The sequence below is a fragment of the Varanus komodoensis genome, unplaced genomic scaffold, assembly GCF_004798865.1.
Source record: "Varanus komodoensis strain SLA01 unplaced genomic scaffold, ASM479886v1 scaffold17, whole genome shotgun sequence".
Taxonomy (NCBI): Eukaryota; Metazoa; Chordata; class Lepidosauria; order Squamata; family Varanidae; genus Varanus; species Varanus komodoensis.
In genome coordinates, this window is record NW_025335505.1 from 10,608,482 (window position 1) to 10,631,645 (window position 23,164).

Here is a 23,164-nt window from a genome sequence, read left to right on the forward strand (position 1 = left end):
GCAGAGAATTGCAAGAAATGACATGGTCATGGGATTATCCACGGCTTTAGGTACAATATAAAAATCAGGCAAAGGCTTCTTGGGTACTACTTGTATATTAAATTATCAAAGAACAGGCAAAAAGATAGTACGATACCGTTGGACTCTTAACCTTTTCATGTTCATGGCAATGATGGGGACCAGACAGAGGCTTTCTATTAGTGGAAACTCCAGAGCAATCAGAATTTGATTTCAGAATAGCACTGGACTGGAGAGCCATAAAAGGAGGGTATCTCCATAGAGTTCCACTAAGATTAAAATGGTAGAGAAAAGGTGTAAGGAGCTTATTGGTTGCACTCATGGAACCGAGCATTGGACTAAATGAACTCTTTTCCAGGGGATAAGTTTTCATCTCTGGGTATAAAAGGGTAATGGAATTCTCAGGACATACAATGCAGGCTAGCAGGTGATTCTGGCTCTGGAAGCATAAAACAGGTGCTAGTGAGTAGTGGAGAATCATGCTAGGAAAAAATCATGAAGAAAAGTATTAAAATCATTTGCACCCCAGTGTCTTCTCGGAGCTGAGATACGCCACTGTGAGGAATGTCCAAGCAGAAACAATGAACATCGACTGCCTGAACCCCAGGGAAGTTATACAGATTCAAATAAAGAGCTCTATGGCTCAAAGGCTGGACTTAGGATGCATCCAAACAAAGAAGCAATACTTTGCCTTTGGGGGAGTCCAAAGAAATGCAGGGTGGTTTCTTGATTGGTTTAGATCTCATCAGCTATAAATGGCAGCACAGTACAATGTCAACAAATGGTATCATTAGGCCTTGTGGTATATGAGCCTGTTGACCTGTGCAGCAGGTGGGGATTCTTTAGGATTGAAGCACATTTTCCATCTTGACATTGGTCTGACCATTTCAAAGGTACCCTTGTGGGTTTGTCAGCTGGGTGCTGGTAGCGCAATGAGGCAGGCATCCACATGACTTCATAGTTACAGGCAGTAATCTCCTTTCATCTTACCATTGGAGGAAGCATCCAAACTAGTTGCTCCCTTCTGTGGCTGTCCAGATCCTTGCCAGAGTTTGGTGGTATTTTATGCTACTTCGTAACACCAGAAAGAGTAAACGTTGTCAGGCTAATGTTGACTGCACAACACCAAAATAAATGTGAGTTTATTTAAATGTGAGAGCATGTCTGAGCTCCTTTGTAACATCCCCTGCCCTGACTTTTAAGCTTGGGAGACACCATAGAAGCCATACAAAGCTCTTAAAACATCTGGAATATAGTGTTGGGATTGTAGATGGACAGGTTTGAGAAGAGGCAGGTTTTCCTCAATCGGTGTCCTCCAAAGTGTTAGACTACAACTCCCATCCTGCTCTAACCAGTATGGCACTTGCTACTGCTGCATGGGAAAAATGGGAGTTATAGAGTAACACTCTTGTAAGGCACCAGCTAGATTAGGGAACGCTGCCTTAGGGGAAGAGACTTCTGACTGAAGAATCTTTAGGATTCAGCCTTAATGGAAGCAGACACAGAAATGCACAAAATGTGTATGCTTGCTAGCATAAGTACATTGTCCTCATGGATCAGAGAGTTTATTAGACAGCTGACACTCTCAGAAAGATGAGAGCAGATTATACTGACATCTTCAGTGAACTGAACTATCAAGATACAATTTGAAACTATTCACACTCATACCTTGGAAGAAAGCCTTGGTTTTATGGTGTTCAAATATATGCAAGATTTCATGATGGGGAAATCTCAAAAGCCACTATATTTTTTGTAATCTTTTGTTTGGCCTAATAAAGGCATTATGCTAATATGGATTATAGATTTTTTTCTTATGGTCAATAAGGCTATCTTGCTTGTTGTCAAGATACTTATCTCTTTTAAAACATAAGTATTTTGGATGGTCCCACTCAAGACAACTGTTTCTTCTACTAGGAGCAGTGGGGGTGACTTATTCGCCAAGAGACCCATGTGTTACATAGAGTTGTATGCGTAGCTCATTAATAACTGCAGCTTGTTTGCTTTTTGTACGTTCAGAACAAGATGAAATTAATAGAAAAATTCACCTCTTGAAACAGGCAAGGAACTGCATTGCACTGATAGCCACTTTCTCAAATTATTTACAGGGCCCAGTTTGCTTGCAGCCCTCATTTAAGTTATCCCAACTTTGGTCTGAAATTTGATAAGGCAAAATGATATGAAGCCTTGAGCACATGAAACATATGGTACATAGGGAACATATGTTCTTTATATTAGAACATGAAGTCACAGAGATCTTCAATCCAATTTTCACTGAATTTTTAAAAAACAAAGGTGCCAGCTTCTGTTTTCTTGGAAGGTACATGTTCGATAGAAGCTGGAAATGTATTTTACCCTTGGAAAATACTCCAGGTCTAGCTTACCTGAGCATTCTCTTTTGTTACTGAAGATAATGTTATTTGTGTTACAAATAATAAGTGTAACTGCAGTGCTATTAAATCTTCAGCAGAAATGAGTATTAACATGTAATTGTTGTAATTAGTTGGTATACGTTTTTATTTTGTATTCAGAAATATTTTATCTGTTGCGTTCTCAGTTTCTTGTTGATGACTTTGGATATCTCCCTATTGTCTGTCTATTTCTTTCTTCCCACCACTGCTCAGTGGCATGGTTTTGAGCATTGAAAAATACCTAGTAAAATAAACTGCTTGGTTTTGCTGCTCTTTAAAAACGTTTTACTCTTTCCGAATTGAAGCTTTAAACATCTTTTTGGGAATCTACAAGAATACTGCACTTATTGCTAGTTTCCATCATCAGCTGTCATTTTAAACACAGACCTTGGTTAATAATAAAATGGTTGGAGTCTCCTGAGTCACAATCAAGAAAGTTAATGGCCTGTACACAGAATTTGGAGACCTACATATAAAAATGTTTTAGCTTGAGAGATCTGGATATACAGAGTTTATATTGGTGGGAATGATAGTTTAAATAGTAACAGCATTAAATTACATTATGTAAGTAGTCTTATTCTGCACAAACAGAAATTTAGGGCACAATCCTATGCATGCTTAGAAAGTCCCACAACTTGCACACTGGGGAATACAGAGACTTGTAGGCATTCTGTTGAATTACCCCTTTAGTTTATTGCCAATCTAAGCACCTGATTTCTCAGGTAGAATCATGAGGTTGCATTCCTATGCTCACCTACATGCAAGTAAGCATGTATTTCTGCTTTACTGATCGTCATTCATCTTTTTTCCATCATAAGCTCATTGATGGAACTGGATGTTTGTTAGGGGATGCAAATATGCATTAGTGCTAATCTGCACTTATGCAAATCCCTCCAGAAAGGTTAAAAATGGTCTTCAAGTTCCCAGAGGAAGCTGATCTGCTCTAGAATATGCCTTTGGGATTCATAAACCCACTGCAGATTTTTCTGGTATCCCTACTTGGAACTAAATCACACTAATGTGCAAACTTGTGCTGTTAGTACTTTTACTAGAAAGGTTTAACTTTTTTTTTCTGATGACACTATAGTGTGTGTGTGTGTAAGAGAGAAAGAAAAATATAACAGCATGGTAGAATAGGAAGTTTCTTCAGTTAACACATATATGTAATCATAAGATCATAGTTTTTATAAACTATGTTCGCATTTTAGTTCCTAGCTGAAAGAAAAGAATTATGATGTCTACACTTCTAAGAAATGGCTCCCTTATTCTTCATAATGTCATAATTTTAATGCCAATTGAAATGAGCACAACAGCAATTCATATAACTTGCTATACTTAGAACATTACTGTTTTGAGGACACACGTTGTAATTGGTATCAAATTGTTTATGTTGTTTGCATTGTTTGCAACATCAACAAAACTAGATACTTCCTTGAGCTCTGTGGTGAATGGAGATTTCAGAGCAGCTGTGCATGCTGGATTATTCTGATCATGGCTTGGGGTGGGGGCAGGATAAACTTCTGGATATCTGACAGTGTTCTGGGTTATGGCAGGATGAGCTGGATGAACTCCGGGCGGAAATGGAAGAAATGCGTGACAGCTACCTTGAAGAAGATGTTTACCAACTGCAGGAGCTTCGGCGAGAGCTAGACCGTGCAAACAAGAATTGCCGTATTTTGCAATATCGTCTCAGGAAAGCAGAACAGAAAAGCCTGAAAGTTGCACAGACGGGCCAAGTGGATGGGGAACTCATTAGAAGCTTAGAACAAGATCTAAAGGTAGGCGATGCATTTCTCTGCGATGGCACCTAAAGCAGCAGTGGAGTCCTGTGCACACTTCCTAAATCCCATCTTCTGCAGCCCATGGTCTTCTGTCTATGTGGCATCCGTATTGTTCCCAACAGAGTTTTAGATAAGCAATTTGTAAAAGCCTGTTAAACTTGCAGGGATGTATGGCTGTTTGAGGGGCCAGTGTTTCTGTGGCAGCAGAGTCTCTAAGAGAATGGGAACTCTTGCTGGTCACAGAAGCCAACAATACTGCTTCAAAAAGGAGGAGTACAACATGTCCGAAAGAAAGGACTGCCTTGTCTCTCAAGGACACAACAGCAGGTGCTCTGAGATAGAGGTAACTCCAGAGCATGGGTAAAGCAGTCCCATTTGCTATGACAAGGCCATTTGTATACAGTTTCAGACACCTCAGGATTTACTTGCCTGTGGAAAGCTAACATGTCATAATGAGCTGTATCCCACAAGCCCTTCTCACCTGGGATGCGAGTCTTCCAGCAGCAGGGAGCAATTGCCATGAAAGGGCATGCAGGTATGCCAACACTCACCTGCATTCTGAAGTGGTACGATCCCAGGAGGACTGTGTTATCATGTAGCTCTAGGACAGTGGTGCCAAACCTGTGCCACGCGTGCTGCAGCGGGCACACAGAGCCCTCTCTGTCCGCACGCGAGCCAAGTTGCCCCAGCATCGCCCCAGCAGCCGAGCATCAGAAAACGGCGCACACAGGGGCCATGCGCATGCTCGGAAAGGAGTAGCGGCGCCAGGCGATGACATCACAAGCCACGACTCATTGGCCGTGACTCGTCCGAGCTTTTGCGTAGCTGGTCAGTGCGTTGCCAAAGATATATATATATATATAATTTGCCTGGACTGGCTGTGAGTTTTAATATGTTCATTTTTATTAACACAAGATTTTAGCTTTGAGTTTTCTTATGTAGGAGTTGTTATTTCTAAACAAAAACCTCAGTATTCAGGTTTTATTGCAGTGTTGGCACTTTGCAATAAATCAGTAAGTTTTGGGTTGCAGTTTGGGGACTCGGTCTCTAAAAGGTTCACCTTCACTGCTCTAGGATATAAAACTGGCCCATGTTTCCCACAGCCCTGACTTCCTAAACCGAAAATTCACGGATTGTTCCACATTGTGCTGTGTATGCGTGGCATATTGGATAAAGAGCATGTGTGTGAAACAAGAGTCTCACAAAACTTCTCAGAATGTTTTGCTGTGCTCAGGCAGTCCACTGTTCTGCTGTTATACATTAAAAGTTTAAAAGCTGGGAAGTTTAACAGTTTAATAAAACTGCTTGATATGCTAAATCTGATTAATGGAAATATGTGGTATGCAAAGCCACAAGACCCCAAATTTATACATTTATGCTATTTGAAGGACATCACCATTGATTTTGAAATGACTATAGATTTGCTCACAGTTGCTGAGATATTGCACTCAACAAGAAGACAATTGCCATGACTTTAGCTTCAGAATGCCACATCTGAGTTTGAAAGATAGACATTTTATTGAAATTGACTTATAGGAGATCATGCACTGCGTTATAGAAGTTAACTGCAGTGGATTTCAAGATAATTTTTGTCCCTATTCCCTACCCTACTGTTGTTAGAATAATTCATGCCTGTGTTCCTTAATTCATATGTGTTCCTTAGATTATGGCTTAAAGAACCCTGTGAGCTGGATTCTACTTTAGGCTGCCCAGCCAGTGTAAATGGGTGGGGGGAGGCAGTCCTTGTCTCCTCCTTTGCAGCTGCCATCGAAGCCTGTTTTTATATTTTCTGTTCTTGTTATGAAACGGTTTTAAAGCAAAAACAATTAGGTGTGTTTGTCTACTCTGCTAGGTAGCCAAAGATGTATCTGTCAGACTTCACAATGAACTGGAGAATGTGGAAGAGAAACGTGTTAAAGCAGAGGATGAAAATGAAGCCCTCCGTCAACAAATAATCGAGGTGGAAATATCCAAGCAGGCTTTGCAAAATGAGCTAGATAGATTGAAAGAGGTAAGTAGTAGCATTAAACAGACAATTAATGAGAGGCTTACTTGTTAAAGAAAAGTGCTATACATTTAAAAGAAATCTCACTAATATTACCATTCCACCCACTGAAATTACTGATGAATTAAAATGATTAAGCAGAATTGGGGGCTAAAGGGGACATTATATTGAATCTCTGTGTGCAGCAATTTTTGTTTGTGTCAGTTTTACTCTAGAGTAGGTGTAGGAGGCCTGATAAAAAAATTTGACCCTAGTGTGCAGGACAGGGAGACATATAAGATCCAGGTTAGGATCCCTGAATCTCTTTTACAGTTGAAATGAGGGAGGGAGGTGGCTGCTAGACACCGATTCAAAGTCATGTCCGGTTTGTTTACTGGAAACAAGACAAGTTCAGATCATAAGCCAACATTCAGTGTCATGCTGGCAGAAAGGAATTCACAGAAGCTGACTCCCTTATTCCTTCCCTCTGTTTTGCCACCTTTCCCTCAAATGCCATACAGAAGATCAGAGGTGAATATGGTATGGGAAAACACAAACCAAAGGCAGACCCAACTGGTTTTGACCAACCATAGTAAGAATTAGCCAATTTAGAGTTTAGATGACATATCAAACACTGCTTAATTTAAAATGGAAGCAGAAATGTTCAAATGCCTCCTCACAGCTGTGTCATAGTGGGAAGAATGAATTACACTTGAATTTGTTTCCCGAAGTGTTTTTTTTCCTTCTGTCAGTTTCTGAGTTATGGATCATCTTGAGCATCAGGGGCTTGCATGTCTGTTGTTGCTTGTGAAATGCTGTTAGCAGTTTGTGGCATGGCTGTCCCTATTAGATCACAATATGTTCCTCTGATGTGTGTTTTTGTGATGTTAGGAAAGTGTTTTATCTAATATTTCCATGGTGGGACTAAGTCTGGAGGATTTAAGACAAGGTTGTTAATTGAGCCACGTGGGACTAAGCTTCTGTTTAATTTCTTACTGAAATCTGTGGAGATGCTGCCAAGCATGAGAAACACTAGCTTATGTACAATTAATAGTTCATAGTTAAAAATAAAAGGGTTTCTACTACACATGTGGTTATGCAAGCCTTGCTTTCTTTTTTTGATACCTAAACTAAAATTAAAAATGGTAGTACAGAAGAGAATGAGAAGTTGATGAAAAAAGTTGGAAACTAATCATAATCCCTCATCACTGCATACTCTGCGATAGTACAGCAGCCACTCTGTTCTTGTGCCAGCACAGCTCATGTTGGCAAACTACTGCTCTAGATCATTTTAAAACCAGATTGACATGGGACATTGAAACATAATGAGGTAAGGCACTTATCCTCTGAGCTATATTCAGATTTAGAAAGCAGGTGTAATTTTGTATTTTAATCTTTCAAACAATACTTGTAGCATACCCCTTGTTTCTATTTGACCAAAATGCCCTGGCTCACCATTATGCACACAAAAATAATGCACACCATTATGTAAGCCACCTTGATGGAGTGGGACCTACTCCTGGGTAGACCTGTACAGAATTAATTTGATGATGTCTGTACAGGCTTAGGTGACAAGAAAATCTGACTCTTGCCTGAACTTGAATCAGTTCAGTTGGAAGTGAAGCTTTTGACATTGCAGCTGTTGGTGTGTTCTGTTGTGCTGTTGCGTTGTGATGCCAAGTAGCAAATCAAAGCAAACAAGTACACCTTGGAAATGTCTTGTCCAAAATCCAAATAATTTCTAACCTGTCATTTTATAAGTTTGTTTATTCTTTAAACTATTTTTCGGAGGTTGCATACATTATTAGGATAAAGCTAAAAAAAAAAACAAATAAATAAGCAATAGAGACAGAGAGTAGTTAAAAATAATGCAAAGACCGTAAAGATAGTGATTTAAGCCTAATTGATTTCCATTAGGTCTATTCTCGATATGATTAGGCCTGTACCCAACCTAGTAAAGTAAACAAAAACAGCAGACAGCAAACAGTCAACTAGATTGTAACAATTGCACCTGCAATACCTACCCACTGATCTAAGGTAAAATCAGGTGAACACAAGAAATTATACAGTGCCTAAGAAATAATAAAGTAGGTGCCAGGTAGCCCTACCTTGGGAGGCAGTTCCAAAACTGAGGAAAGCAAGGTAACTACCTCCTTTTTGATGGGGATCCGATGGTATCTTTGAATGCTGGTGGCACCTGCTCCCTGCCTTCCCAGCCCCAAAATGGTGCCCCAGGGTCACAGTCACATGAGGGCAGAGGGAGGATGCTCTGACTTCAGAGGGCAGCAGACGTTTCCACGCTCTGGACCTTTGAGGTCTCCTCTGCCTGTCTAGATGGCATCTGGCAGCTACAGGATCCTGCCCTTAGCAGCCAATTTGTGATTGCATGCTAGCATGGACTAAAGGATTCCATACAAAATTTATCCTTGATTGTAAGGGAGATGATTGTGTGCCATCACTCAGCATTAGCCAAGCTATTTTTCTCAGGGTTTAGAGTGGATGGGCTTTTTGCCCTTGTTTTACAGCCAGTTTCTGACCTTAGGGCACAGATAATCTGAAAATCAGATAAAGTGTTTCCGGAGGGAACTCCCTGTAACCAAATGATGTTATTTCCCTTTTGGATTATTTCAGACATGCAAAGCTGCAAAATCATCATGTTGGGCGTATTGGGATGAGAGTAAATATTTGTAGCCTTAGAAGGATCAGAAGATTCATTTCAAAAGTTGCTTGGTTTGTTTTTTTTAAGTTCCTTCAAGTTTTTCTCTATGTGCTATACACAGAGATGCTTTTAACAGACTTTCTTGGTTTTTTTGTTCCCAGAAGAGTTATTTTGGAAGAGTTGAGAGAGATTAAAAGGTGCAAGCCTGTGCATATTTAGACAGAAAAGCTTCCACCGTGCACCAGCCAGCCCAGTTGACTGGGCCATGCTGGAAGCTGTGGGGCTTTTTTCTGTCTAAATAAGCATAGGATTGTGCACAAAGATACTTATCTGCCATGCCCTGTAATAGCAAGATTTTGACATTTTGGAATCTATAATAATACGTATGATGCTTCTTCTTTAAAGTGATGACATATCTCATCACTGCTACATGGCCAAAACAGACTTGTGGAGAGCTCAACAACCAAATTGTGTCCACAGGAGGGGTGGCCACTCTCCCACCCTTCTGGAAAGTGGGATAAGCTGTTCTGAGTCTCCACTTCCAGAAGTCTCTTAAAAAGGAACTTCTTGTTAGCTGATGTAGGTTAACAAACTTCGCATCAGGTGGAACGATGTAATGTGCAGTAGAATTAGCTGACTATGGAGCATGGGAAAGAAGAACTGTATTTCAAGAATGCGTAACACTCTCATTGAAAGAAAGTCTAAGGTCTTCTTTGTTTTCAGCCTTACTTGTGCTCCAGCCTCTCTGCTGTTGATACGTGTTTCTCCCTGGCTATTTAGCAGTGAGGTGAAGCCTGTTATTCTGTTGTTTAGTGACAGCTGCCTGCATTATTTTATAGGTAACAATCCTCTGGACCTTGGGTTAAGCATTCTGCACAACATTGCTGCTGTATTTTGGTAGAATACCTTTATAAGAGGAGAAGCCTGAAATCAACTTCTTATCCAATTGGTATAACTGTTTGAGGCTATAAAGTTCACACTTTTTTGCCCAATTTGGGCCCCAGAGCACTCCAAATGATGGAGAAAGAGCATCAATGTATTGAATGACTGGTGGAACTATCATGGAAAAGGTATACTGGATAGGATAGAATGTGTGCACAGGTTATTTTTAAAAATAAAATTGCTCCTAGATGTCCAAGGCCTCATTTTTCAGCCGTGTATTATACAGTCAGACAATACATTATCAAAGTGTCATTCCCAGGAGAAAATATCACTTCAGTTAGCATTTTCCAATTGTTCTCCAAAGTCTTACAGTCTCCCAGTTCAGGTATTTCACTTCTTGCTATTATGCCAATCAGATGTTCCTATTACAAGTGGCTGGAGAATATCTCCCAGGACTTCCTTGTTCACTGGAGCAATCCATGAGAAACACAAGGTTTTGACTAGCTCTGTCAAACAAATTACTTATTAAATAGGGTTTTTTTTTCTCTCTACATTGTGCCAGAATGGCAAGGGGGGTTGTGCTTCTGCATTGTATCATTATATGTTACAATGGTTCCCTCAATGAAAAAAACGGTTGAAAATCATTAAGTTCGGGTTGAAAATCATTAAGTTCGAGGATGTTTCCAGTTGGTTCATAATGGCTAGCAAATAATACCGACCAAGACACTCCACATATGCTCAAGTGAGGCTGCAAGCAACTGCTGGAATTAAGATCGATTCGTATGTGTGAATCCCACCTTTCCTCAAGGTGGCATACCTGATCTGTTCCTCTCCATTTTATGCACAAAAGCCCTTCGAGGTAGGTTAGGCTGAGCATCAGTGACTGAACCAAAATTACCCAGTAAGATTCATGAGTGGAAACAAGAATGTGGTTCTCCTGAGATCCAGTTCAGGATCTAGTGACATTCTAGTCACTACACCACCCTGACTTTCTCTGTGTATCTAGAGGGAACAAGATCAGATTCAATGAAAGCTGGTTTGGAAGGAGACACAGTGCTGCCATTAGGAGTCTCTCATTCCCACCAAGTGATTGCTCAGTCAAGAACACAAGGATGAGTAGTGGCTGGAGTAGAGCAGGTAAGAACTGTAGGTTTTGTCTCGGGGACTGTGGGCTTAAATTCAGAACCGTGGAGAGCAATTCTCTGGTTAGGAAAACCAATACTCGGACAATGGTTTTGAGCAAGTGGAAGGATTTTATATCCATAACAGAGGAGACCCTCTGGAGCTCCACTCCCTCAAGGATTGCACTGGATTTTTTTAAAAGGGCCCATGCCCTTTCCCAGTGTTGCTCTCTTCTAGGTCTGTGGACCGACCACCACATGGTTGAGAATGCTCCCTAGGTCCTCCTTGCTCAGTAGAGGTGGCCCTCTCTTTGGAATCAAAAGGAGGACTGAGAGGGGCAGGGTGGAGGTCTAGGAACAGCTTCTGGCTCTTCTTTGGAGCTGCTGCCATTGGAAACTTCAGTCTCGGGACTCTGGTCCCAGGTTGTGATGTGGCCTGGGGCATTGCCAAGGCACCATATGTGTTTTAGCACAGTGGTGTTGGTGCTTTCTGATACAGCTTCAGTCTGTTCTTTCATGCCCAACATGATTATTCATGAGCAAATGGGGACTACAAACATTGCCAGAAGTTTCAAGTTCTCTCTCATTCAAAACTAAACTAAGCTGCACAGCACCGCTTCTACATTTTCACTGGCAGGGGAAGAGGGGGCGTGCAATAGTATTAATATGAAGTTTCAAACAGGATGTTCATTTTAGCAAATGGCAGTGGTCCAGTGAGCAAAATGGGTTGAAGGCGCAGTGTCTTTGGGGGGATTCCCTACCCTCCAGATATGAACCCCATGTGGATATTTCTGTTGTGTTGTTTTGCCTTTTATGCCTGCCCTGGGTGGGATCCTTGGTTTAGCAGTTGCAAACTAAATATGGTAATGTTGGATACAGAATATTGTCAACATAATCAGCTCTTTAACCCCCACTAGTCTGTAACAAGTGGAAGGGAGTGGCTTGCACTTAAGCATTCTGCAAAAGTGCTGAAAATGTATGGAACTTGCTTCTCTTCTCCTAGTAGCACGGCTAAGGGTTGTTTGTTTATTGATTGATTTAATTTTGTGCCAGGGGCGGGGGCTGCAGCTGCCTAGCCTGTGTGTTGGTGTATTCTTTGTCTGGCCTAAGAACTTCGAGCAAGCAAAAAGAAAAAGACAAGCAGTGCAACAGCAGAGTTCAAGCTGCTTTGTAAAGGGCAGCCCTGTTGAAAGAGACAAAGCAAGGGGAGGATTAGGTACCGGGTAGCAGCTGCAGAGTGATCTGACATGAATGGCATAAAACAGTTTAGCAAGAAATGAATTGAGATTGTGTAACTTGGAAGAAAGAGGGATTTATTTTCTGTGCAACAGCCGTCTTGAGCAGCTGATGGTTTCCTTTTTATTTTGGGGGGCCATATGAAAGTGCAAGGGTCAGGGGGAGAGCAACAAAAAAGCTATGATTCTCTGTAGTTAGAAGATGCCACAAGTGCTTTGATGCAGGTCCTATATATTTTTATTTGAAAAGTAGAAGGCTATGAAAGATTTGATCCACATTTAGTGCTGTGCCTGTCTGCACGCTTTCCTATTGGCAAAATGCACTGACATTAAGAAGACTTCTCACGTGCTGCTATGTTCCGTTTCCTCCTAATGATGCTACACAAGAAAACGATGCAAATAGCATCGGGTACAAAGGGTCCATCAGAAACTCTCCTCGGCACCCCGTTCTATGACTGCACAAAGAATCTCCATTAGCTTTTTTCTTTTAGAACTGTTTGTGACATCATAGCATTGCTGCAAACAGAAGGAGGGTTGTACCGTGGAAAAACGCTTCGACAATCGGTTTAATGAAGATGGATGCCAGCTGTGTGCAACACGGTACCACCGCTTGAGGCTTTTGTAATTTTTTTCTAAACAAATCCAGGAGCCCAGCCCAGTCGTTACACGCTGAAACTTTTATCTTTTGCCTTGGCTCACATGCAGCAAAGAAATGCTAAATGTTTTCAAATTGCATATAGTGTAATTTCCTCTGTACAGTCACATCTCTGATCTGTGGGATGAGGAAAAATAAGAGGCATTCTGTCTAAGTGAGAACAGCAGTTTATATGTATTATCTTAACAAGGCGCCCAGATTGTGCATTGTTTGCCATAAGCATACAAAGAAGTGTTTCACCCATTAGTTACGGGATTGGCATAAAAATGTGACAAAATCATAGACACAAAGCATAGACACAAAGGAGTTTCAATATTTTTCATAATATGCATTTGAAAATTATTTCTGAATAAGGTTTCAAATGTCAGAATGTGCATGGAATATCTATTGCACTTTTTGGTTGCTCTCCTTTCCAGGAGCTTTTATAAGGAAGGTTTTATATTTGGTCCTATGAGAAGGATAAAACCTGGTTGCATTTGTTGCTCCCAATTTAATTGAATTAAGGCCACTTCATATGGAGAAATCGCTATAAAGAAGACACATCTTAGAAGGGTGCAGAGGATAAATCCCAGCTCCACAGATGGGTTTGAGGAGATGCTCTACCTGAGGCATAAGCAGTGTATTCACAGTCCCTCACTCAGGGGCTTGTGGAACCTTTTTGCAAAGCCATCCTCCTTTCAGGGCCCTTCCCTGTGTTTTCTAGCCTATGTTGTAGCTTTACATTGCTAGAATCCAGCTCTGTACCAAGATAAAACTCCAGTATCCTGCAAGGCCAGGGGGATCAGGGCATCTGATTTGGGTTTCAGAAGAATCTAGCTTCATGCAAACATAATGCATTGTGGTCCCTCTAGCAGAGCAACATAATCAGGCATGGCCCTTGGGCTTGCATGCTCATCTCTTCTCTGCGCTCTCATACATCCCTGAAACATAAAATTTCAGGCAGGATCCCCTTCTTAGCCCCATCTGGAAATGTCAGGGATCAGACCTGGGACCTCCTGTGTACAAAACATCTGCTCTTCAACGATGCCATTCCCGCTAAGGCTTAGGTATGGGTAAGGAGTTTGGATCAGACCCAAGCACATTCCAGTTAAGCTATAATAGCAAAGGGCCTTTATACCACAAAAATCCCTTACGTAAAGCCTCTCACTGCAGCTTAATGGGCCGACCATGCTGCTGCCACAGTAACTGCAATTTTGTAGTCCAGCCTGGAGCATGCTCACAAAGTGCTGATAAGGCATCCGGGTACTGGGGTGGCAAGGGCAGGCACAAGCATTTTGGACCTGGTTATCTGAAAGACCGTCTCCTTCCCTATGTGCCTGCCTCCCTCTTCATCTCTAGATCAGAGGTCCTTCTTCGGGAGCCCTCCGTGAAGGAGATGAGGAGAGCGGCTACCAGAAGAAGGGCCTTCTCTGTGGTGGCACCCCGGCTGTGGGACATGCTCCCCAGAGAGGTGCACCTGGCACCAACACTTTGTTCTTTTCAGCACCAGGCCAAAACCTTTTTATTTTCCCATTATTTTAAGATTTAATTTTTTATGTTATTTATTATAGGTATTATGCTGTGCCTTTGTTGCTGGACTGTCCTGAGATTTTATGGATAGGGCAGGGTATAAAAGTTTTAAATAAACAAACAAACCAACCAACCAACCAACCAACCAACCTGTATTTGCCTTCCTTGGAGGATGTCCCACTGAACTCAGGGGAACTTGATTTTGGGTTGGCATGAATAGATTGTCAGCTAGTCATCAAACTTGATCTTTCAGACAGGTCTCCTCAAGAATTAATTGGTCTTTTCAGAGCAGATGACACAGCTCCACACTCTACTACCAATCCCGTTGCTGATGGGGAAAAGGCAACAAATGATTTTAAAGACACAAATCTGTTTCTTTTTTCTTTTTTACAAAAAATTGTTATAAATATTTAAACTGTTTGATTTTTTAAAATTTTTGTAAGCCACCCTGAGAAGCTTTTGCATATAGGGTGGAGTAAAAATATTTTAAATAAATAAATTGTTTTGCATTTTCTGTATTTTGAATTTTAAAATGTTTTAAATTTGTATAGTGGAATTTTATACTGTGTTTTATTGAATCTATATTTTTATTGTACTTCAATAAATTGTTGTAAACCACCCAGAGAGCTTTGGCAATTGGACAATATAGAAATAAAATAAATGAGGCAACAGTAATAAATAATGAGCTGTGAAATGCACCAATATTCACTTCTTTAGTGGTTATCTTACCTTTATAATTCAACTGGCTTTTACTGTCAAGGATTAAACTAGAAAAGTGTGTTACAATGTAGCAATGTAATTTTATTCTTTTATATAGAATATAATTTTTATTCCCTGCCTGGGTATGTTAGACACAGAGGACTAAGAAACAGAGCTAGATATATAATTGCTTCTGATTGTATGACCTAAGAGAGATTTGTGTATAGGGAGAAATTGTATGAACAATTATTGCTTTCCAGCGTGGGTGGATTTTCAGACATGGAGACAGTGCTGAAAAGTTATAAATTATGAAAGGTTGCTGGAAACCAAAGGAAGTGGGAATGCCCTGAATTTTCAGGAAAAATAATCCTACATGTTCATATTGAATATTACAACTATTGGATCACACAAGACAGATGGCCCTTAGTTTCAGTTTTTCCCTCCTTTTTGATAGAAGTGTTAAGGCTTTGACACGGTTCCCAGGGGTGTCAAAATGATAAATATTGCACATTTCATGATGGCTTATGGTGGCAGAGCTAGAACGTTTGTGGTTGCAAATGAGATTTAGAGCTGAGATGGGCAAATTGTTCAGCACTTGAAGACCTCAAAGGAAATTAGCCAGAAGCCCATAACTAATTTACATAATGCAGCTATGTGGGAATGGCAGGGAAAAATAGTACAAGGGGCAACAGCAACAAAAGCTTCACGCATTGGCCAGTTCTCCTCTCAACCCCTCAGTTTTGCTCTGTCTGTGGAACTGAAAAGGAGCAGTCTCTGCAGCCTCAAGGCTACCTAGAAGGTTATGGAGACCCCCTGCAATCAGAAATATGGAACGGGATGTAATATACCCCTACTCCGAATGTTACACCAATGGCTTATGTCTGGAACTTCTGAAGAGGCATTAGGACCGGTAGGCTGTCTGTTCCCTTTCCCTTGAGGTGTCTCCTAGACCCTGAGACATTTTTAATTGTGCTCGTTTTAATAAAGCTTATAATAATCTGTTGTCCTTATAACGGCAATGAAAAAGGATAGCAAAGATAACACCTCCTTAGTCACGACTGCCTCCACAAACCTTCATAAAGGAAGTATGGTTTCGTCTGCACATGCTATCTCCTGACTGACAAGCACAAAGGCATCTTGGGGTAGTGGGACTCAGCGCAGTGTGTGGGCCTATTGTAGATTCCAGGAAATATCAGTGACAAAAGCTAAATTTACTCCTGGTGTGCAAAAAGGCAACCCAGAATTGAAAGGTCAAATCTATCCTTTTTACTATCCTGCTTCCTTCCATAGAGCTATAATTTTCCAATTGCAAACATCTTGGAAGGGACCTAAATCCTCATGACTCAGACGATAAAGACAGTACCTAAGTGTTCAAGGCTGAGAGGGAGTTTTCCTAGAGACAAACATTATCTCATTTGTGCATTTGGTAATCCACCGATCTCTTCATCTGAAAAATATGAGGTGTGGTCTGGTTATACAATATGGTGCAAAAACATTCTAGGCATCATTAAATCCTACCAAATCACAACAGTTGCTGCTTCTGCAACCTAAATATTTCTGTTGCATGTAGCACAGAAAAAGAGGGATTGTTATTATTACATTCATTTATATCCCATCATTTTATTCCTTTTGTGAGGATCCCCAAGCAGCTTGCATGGTCCTGCTCACTTCATTTTCTCCAAACAACAGTCTTGTGGGTAGGTTAGGCTAAGTGTGAGTGACTGGCCCAAGGTCACCTAGTGACTGAATGGGGAGTTCCCATGTCCCCAGTCCAGCACTCTAACCAGCATACCGCACTGCCTCCAGTCCTTTGCAAATGAACTAGGATCCAGATGAAGGGAAGTTATGGAGCTAACAGATGGGTTGCAGTAGATTTTGGAGAGAGCTGCTGGATGGGAAAAGGCTGGGCAATGACTCAACAGAGCAAGGTGACATGTTGGTTCTCCAGAGGTATTTAGTGATATGAGCGGGCCTTGGCATGCCAGATCAAAGCACAATGCTCTATTTTTATATAGTTTGCAAAAAGAGTAACACAATTGAGGGATACTTATTACAGACATCTTTCTTTCTTTCCAGATTTATGGTGAGTGAGCATGCACTGTTGTGGCTAGAAAGTTAGGTTTGGATCTGATCCAAAAATAAATCTTGACTCAGTTATGACCTTTGCCAGAGAGCATCACAGCTCAGCCGGTGCTTCAGATTCATTATGGTAGTAAAATGTTACTTTGAGTTCCTTGGAGGAAGAAAAAGTTAGGGCCATAGCTGAATGAGCTATCAGTAGAGTGTGTGCAAAAAGGGCAAATGCATTGCCATCATCTCCAGGTAGAGCTATGAAAGAACACTTCCTGAAACCCTACAGAGATGCTTCCAGTCAGGGTTGTCAGTAGTGAGCTAGATGGGCCCATGAACTAACTCAGGATAAAGCAACTAGCTTCCTGTGTTTTAACACAGGCACACAAACATTTCTCTATTTATCTCCTGAAAAATATTTAAGAAATATGGCCCCTCTTCTTCTGAGAAGATTAACCATAAATTTGCTGAGTTTTTCCAAAGCAAAAAAGATTGAAACAGACACATGGATACTACTTCACTCTATCCAGGTGTTGATTTTAGATATTTCTTTATGTCCGTGGATGACTTTCTTGCAATAAAAGAACATTTATTTGCTAGCAGCGGAGAAAGAAAATATTACACAAAAAGTGGCCAGAGCTATCCTAATTCTTTCACTCTGAGACGCGAACTGCATGCATGTCCTTATTCCAAGGCATCATGACAATCTATCTGCAGCATTGTGATTCTGTCTAAAGCATTCAGAGTACCAGAGAAAAGGGGAAACAGCTCCTTCCACAAGGAACAGCTGCAAGTTTTTTGTCAGCCCACAAGTAGGCAATAGCAAAGGACAGTGTACTTGAAGGATGTGGCTTCCTTCTGACCTTTTAATACGCAAGATTCATTTTATTAGGGTTATTATACAAGCACCATATTGTGCTTATTATAAAAATCTAAAGCATCTTAGGCCTGTTCCAGAGTATGTCTGTATACATTTATTCATTCATTCATTTGCATATATTACATGAGGGCTTAATGTTAGTGGAGGACTGCACTATCCCCATCCCAGTTCAGACTGTGCTTGAATTGGCGAGGTCTCATGGTGAATTCTTCTAGCATTGGCTTGAATATGAACAGAATTCTTCAATACTTGGGAACCTCACAAGGCAGGGTCCACAATTGTGTGATCATGAGAAAGAAAACTCTCTGAAGAAGGCAACCATGGTAGGGAAAGCTGCGGGCAGGGGAAAAGGAAGACTGAATATGAGATTGACTCCATAAAAGAAGCCACAACCTAAAATTTATAAGAGCTGAGCAAAGTTAAGCATAGGATATTTTGGAAGGTATAGGGTCACCATAGGTCAGAGATGACTTGACAGCACACAGTGACAGACAACGATGTGGAGAGTTCCACTTGTGGCCAAGGAAACGTAAGTCTCCCTTTCCTGAGCCGACACGCCAAGATCTGACCTGAAGGAGTGTGGCCAGCACACCCCAGGACGTAGGGACGGCGGGCATGTCCTGATCCCGTCCGCTCATGTGTCCAGGTAAATGCCTGAGCAGGTCTACTGAGGTCTCTGCAAAGGGCTCTCAAAGCACTTTCATCTGAATGTATTCACAGGGCTCCCTTAAAGCCAGGGCTTCCCGTCACAGAAACCCTATTCAGATCTTTATGCTTATCATATATATTTATGATACATTTTATATTTAGGATGTTGCAGGCATGTGGAAATGTTGGGGAGTGGAGCTAACCTGACTATGTCATTTCCAGTCTGCACATGTGTGGGTGACCAGCATCTTTGTTTTGGTGACTCTCTGAAGCAGAGGTGGACCATTCCAAAAGGTCCAGGGACTCCTTCCCACAGCCAGACTACACCATCTCACACAGGACATGAAATTGGCATTTTGGGCAGCTGCAGAGCATCAAAAATGCCAAAATTTGCTTGTTAGCAGGCTTATTTTGACCCTTTTTGTACTCCCGAGGAAGTACAAGCCACTTCATGAATAAAAAAGTGTGAAAATGGTTGCTCTGGATGCATTTATTTATTTGCCGGTTGGGACAACGCACAGAGGAAGACATGTGGCACATGGGCCACATCTCTGCCCTTAAGTCCCTGATATGGTGATGATACTGTATTAACATATTTGGTTCTAGTCAACTGCAGTCATACCTTTTCAATGTATTGTTCAATACATTGCTCTGACATCATGTTGCTTATATAGATGGACTGCTCATGGAACAAAGGCTTCTGGTGTAAGGCTGCCAGTGTATCATGTATATGCTGACTTTCAGACATTTACTTTTTAAAAGACCTTGGAAGTGGCATGGTTCTCTGGTTACAGCAGACACTCTCCACATACTTCTTTCCATCTAATGGTTTCATTACTGGATTTCCCGATTCTTCCTGTGCTAAATAATGCACCTTTGAAAAGCTGGAGCAATTTCCTGGCGGTGCTGTTAGTACAATTTTAACCCCCACTGCCAGTTCCTGCTGTGTGAAGATGCTGTCAGCTCAAGCATCTTAGTACAGAGCGAGGGCACAAAACACAGGAAACGCAGGCTTGAGTTACTGAATGGAAATAGTATGTTCAATTTTTTAAAAAAAGTGGAATAACATTCCTGAGATCATCTTCATGAGACGTTCCTTTAGCACGTATCAGTCTGGAAGAACTACTACCATCATCACAGCTAATACTGCAGAATATAATATTCCATTTAACCATCGCAATGCATTATGGATATGTGAGAGACTATACTTACTATTCATTTCATTGGCTATCTACTCTACTTGTGACTAGATTAGGGTTATTAAATTAAAAGTGTAAAAATTATTTCTAGTGATCGAATCATATACTACTTGCAAAAATGTGGCCTTCAGAAGGCAACTTACAATATAAAATAGTAAAATTTTATAGTAAAATTTCAATCTTAAATTATAAAATCATTTTAAAATTAAACAATTTTAAAATAAACCAATTAAAGTAAGACACACGTTCAAACATCTAATGCATAAATACCACATGTGCTTCTTGAATAAAGGCCATAGAGAACAAATAATTCTAAAGCCCTCTTAAATTTAGCTGCAGATAGAGTCAGTTGTCTGTATCTTGTGAGGGAGTACCTAAGGCCAGAGAATATCCAGTGGGAATTTTCTTGTCTGTATGAACAGGGCTTATCATCCATCTCCTCTCAGCCTCTGCTGTTCATGGCATTATATGGGCTGAAGGGACTTTCTGTAGCTTTAGCTAGTGGCTAATATACACTACCCATGCTTTCTTGTGTCCATAAGCAACTTTTTGAAGGTAGGTGAACTGGACTATGTATTCCATTTAAAGCTCCACAGATATCCAAAATGGTTAGGGTTAGGGTTAGTCTTCCTGGAAAAGTCCAATTTAATAGTCATAATATATCTGCCTTCTTTGTAGTTTATTTAATTTTTATTTATTTAAAACTTATATGTCGTCCCCACATGCCTCAGCATCTTGGGATGGATTACAACATAGTTACAGTAATTTGTGGTTTATATTAATTTTGATTGACTAAGGCTTCTTTTTTATTTTTAAGGTCTTTAAGAATGTGAATATTGAATGACATCATTTTTCTAGTCAGTGATGTTGTCTTCCATGCTTTTGTTCCTGTTTAATCCTTTCCAATTTTAACATTCTCATCAATATATTCTCTCTCAAAGAGCACTAATGAATATATGGGATACAGTGAGATCCAAGGTTAATCCTTAAGGAATCTATACACTGAATGCCCTCAAAGATCATGAGATTATAAATTAATATATTAGGGTATTTATATATTTGTTTAGTGTAGCTGAAATAAAAAAACAAATTTATTTTGAGCCAGTGTTAATAAACATATTGGATTTTTTTTCAAATATGCATTTATGTAATTACATGATCCAAGGTGACAACCTAAATATTAACCTGAAAACCACAGCAATTATAGCTGTTGGTTTAGTTATACTATTTGCATATTATATTACATAGACCCTTTAATCATCTGAGCACTTTACTGTCACTTGTTCCTCACATTCCTGCATTCAATTTTAAATAAAATGAATGGTGTGATGTCCATTTTATAATTGAGGTGAGAATTACAGTGCCTTGAAGAAGTATTCATCTCCCTTTTACTCTTCCACATTTTGTTGTGCTACAACCTGAAACTGAAATGTATTTAGTTGGCATTATTACATCATCGGGATGCAGGTGGCACAGTGGGTGAAACCGCTGTGCTGCTGGGCTGGTTGATCGAAAGGTCGCCGGTTTGAATCTGCACAACAGGGTGAGTTCCCGTTGCTCTGTCCCAGCTCCTGCCAACCTTGCAGTTCGAAAGCATGCAAATGCAAGTAGATAGAAAGGTACCACTTCGGTGGGAAGGTAACAGCATTCCATGCACGTCGGTGTTTAGTCATGCTGGCCACATGACCACGGAGACCGTCTGCGGACAAGCGCTGGCTCCCTCAGCTAGGAAACGGAGATGAGCACCGCCCCCTAGAATCAGGCATGACTGGACTTCACGTCAAGGGGAAACCTTTACCTTTAATACATCATCATGTGTTCAAGCAATCAACTCTGTGAAGGCGCAGGATACCTTCTGCATACCTTGTGGCATAAAAATGAACTGGCACGTCAGTTTCACCTTCCTTCATAGGTAGACATACCTAAACAAGCTAACCCTAACCCTAACCCATGGCCTCCAGAAGTCCCTTACTGGTGTTGTGGTCTACCTGTGTGTAATTCCAGTGTCACATGATCATGAGATTAAATACACCTGTTTCTGGGCTGCCCCAGCTTGTTGAAGAGCACAGCTAAAGAAAGAACTTCACGAAGATGAAGGAGCTATCAAAGGATCAAGTTGTTTAGAAGATCCAATCAGGTTGGGTTATTTAAAATATTGTAAGGATTAGACCTGCTTCTCCCAAGGTGTGGCATTCCAAGGCAAAAATTTCAGACTCTGACTCTGAGCTAGAAGACAAGGCAATGGAATGCTTAGCTGATGTGCCAAGGTTGAGAAGCAGCAGAGGGCGCTATGGAACAAGTAGGGCCAGAGGGGAAGGGGTGTGAACTGACCAGCATTGTAACACGACATCAGGACAAGTGAGCACACCGATTAAGTAGCTCTCGCATTCTTGCCATTTGGCCTTCATGCAGCGTAAACCTTCCACAGGGTGTAGTCAGCTCTGGAGGGGAAGGGAAGGCAGAAATTCAGTTTGGAATCAACTCCTGGTATGGGCAAGAACACAATGAAAGGTATGGTTAATTTGAGGGATGTTTTTCTTGATTATTTTTATATTCCTCATTTTGCATTGCAAAAGCAGCCCAGACTGGCCAGTCTAACGCACAAACTGAAGTTTTGAAGCCTTTTGTCTTGAACTGCAGGGAAGGGAAAAGAGAAGCCAGTCACAGACTCTCAGCCCAACCTACCTCAGAGGGTTGTTGTTGTGGGGATAAGATGGAGGAGGAGATGTAAGCTGCCGTGAGCCCTTTGTAGGGAAAAGGCAGGCTATAAATTGAAAAATAAATAAAATAAGCACGCATGACAAAATTTTCCCAAACTCTGAACATTGCCCAGAATACTATTAAATCCATTATTGCAAAATGTAAAGAATATGACTCAACTATGACTCTCTGCATAGAGAAGGCTGTCTTAGAGAAGCATCCAAGAGGCCAGTGGTAACTCTGAATGAGCTGAAAGGATCCACGGCTGAGACAAGGGAAACTGTCCATGGGACAACTGTTACCTGGACATTGCACAAAGCTGGGCTTTATGGAAGAGCGGTGAGAAGAATGCCATTGCTGAATGAACTTGCATCAAAGCCCATCTGGAGCTTGCTGAAAGGCATATGGGAGACACAGTAAACATCTGGAGCCTTGCTGCCAAATGGTATGTGTGTGGCACACAGCCAACAGGTTCATTGCCCTGAGAACACGTCAGTCCAGTTGAGAATCTGTGGTAAAACTTGCCCGTTGCTGCTCACCAGTGGGTCTTGTCGAATCTGACAAAGCTGGAGCAGTAATGGAGAATTACCCAAGAAGCTCCAGAGCTATTATTGCTGTCAGGGGAGCTTCTAGCAAGCATTGGGGGGTGTGTGTGTGTGTGTGTGTGTGTGTGTGTGTGTGTGAGAGAGAGAGAGAGAGAGAGAGAGAGAGAGAGA

General features: G+C 41.1%; 1 protein-coding gene across 1 annotated transcript in view; it reads left to right on the plus strand.

The window, feature by feature from the left end:
* The first annotated feature begins 3,991 nt into the window (after nucleotides 1–3,991).
* Nucleotides 3,992–23,164, plus strand: part of MTCL1 (microtubule crosslinking factor 1) — an 80,212-nt gene continuing 61,039 nt past the window's right edge. Inside the window, exons 1-2 of the mRNA XM_044426682.1 lie at nucleotides 3,992–4,204; nucleotides 6,060–6,218. Of these exons, the coding sequence (XP_044282617.1) occupies nucleotides 4,007–4,204; nucleotides 6,060–6,218 (357 nt within the window). The 5' untranslated portion in view covers nucleotides 3,992–4,006. The remainder of the gene's footprint in view (nucleotides 4,205–6,059; nucleotides 6,219–23,164) is intronic.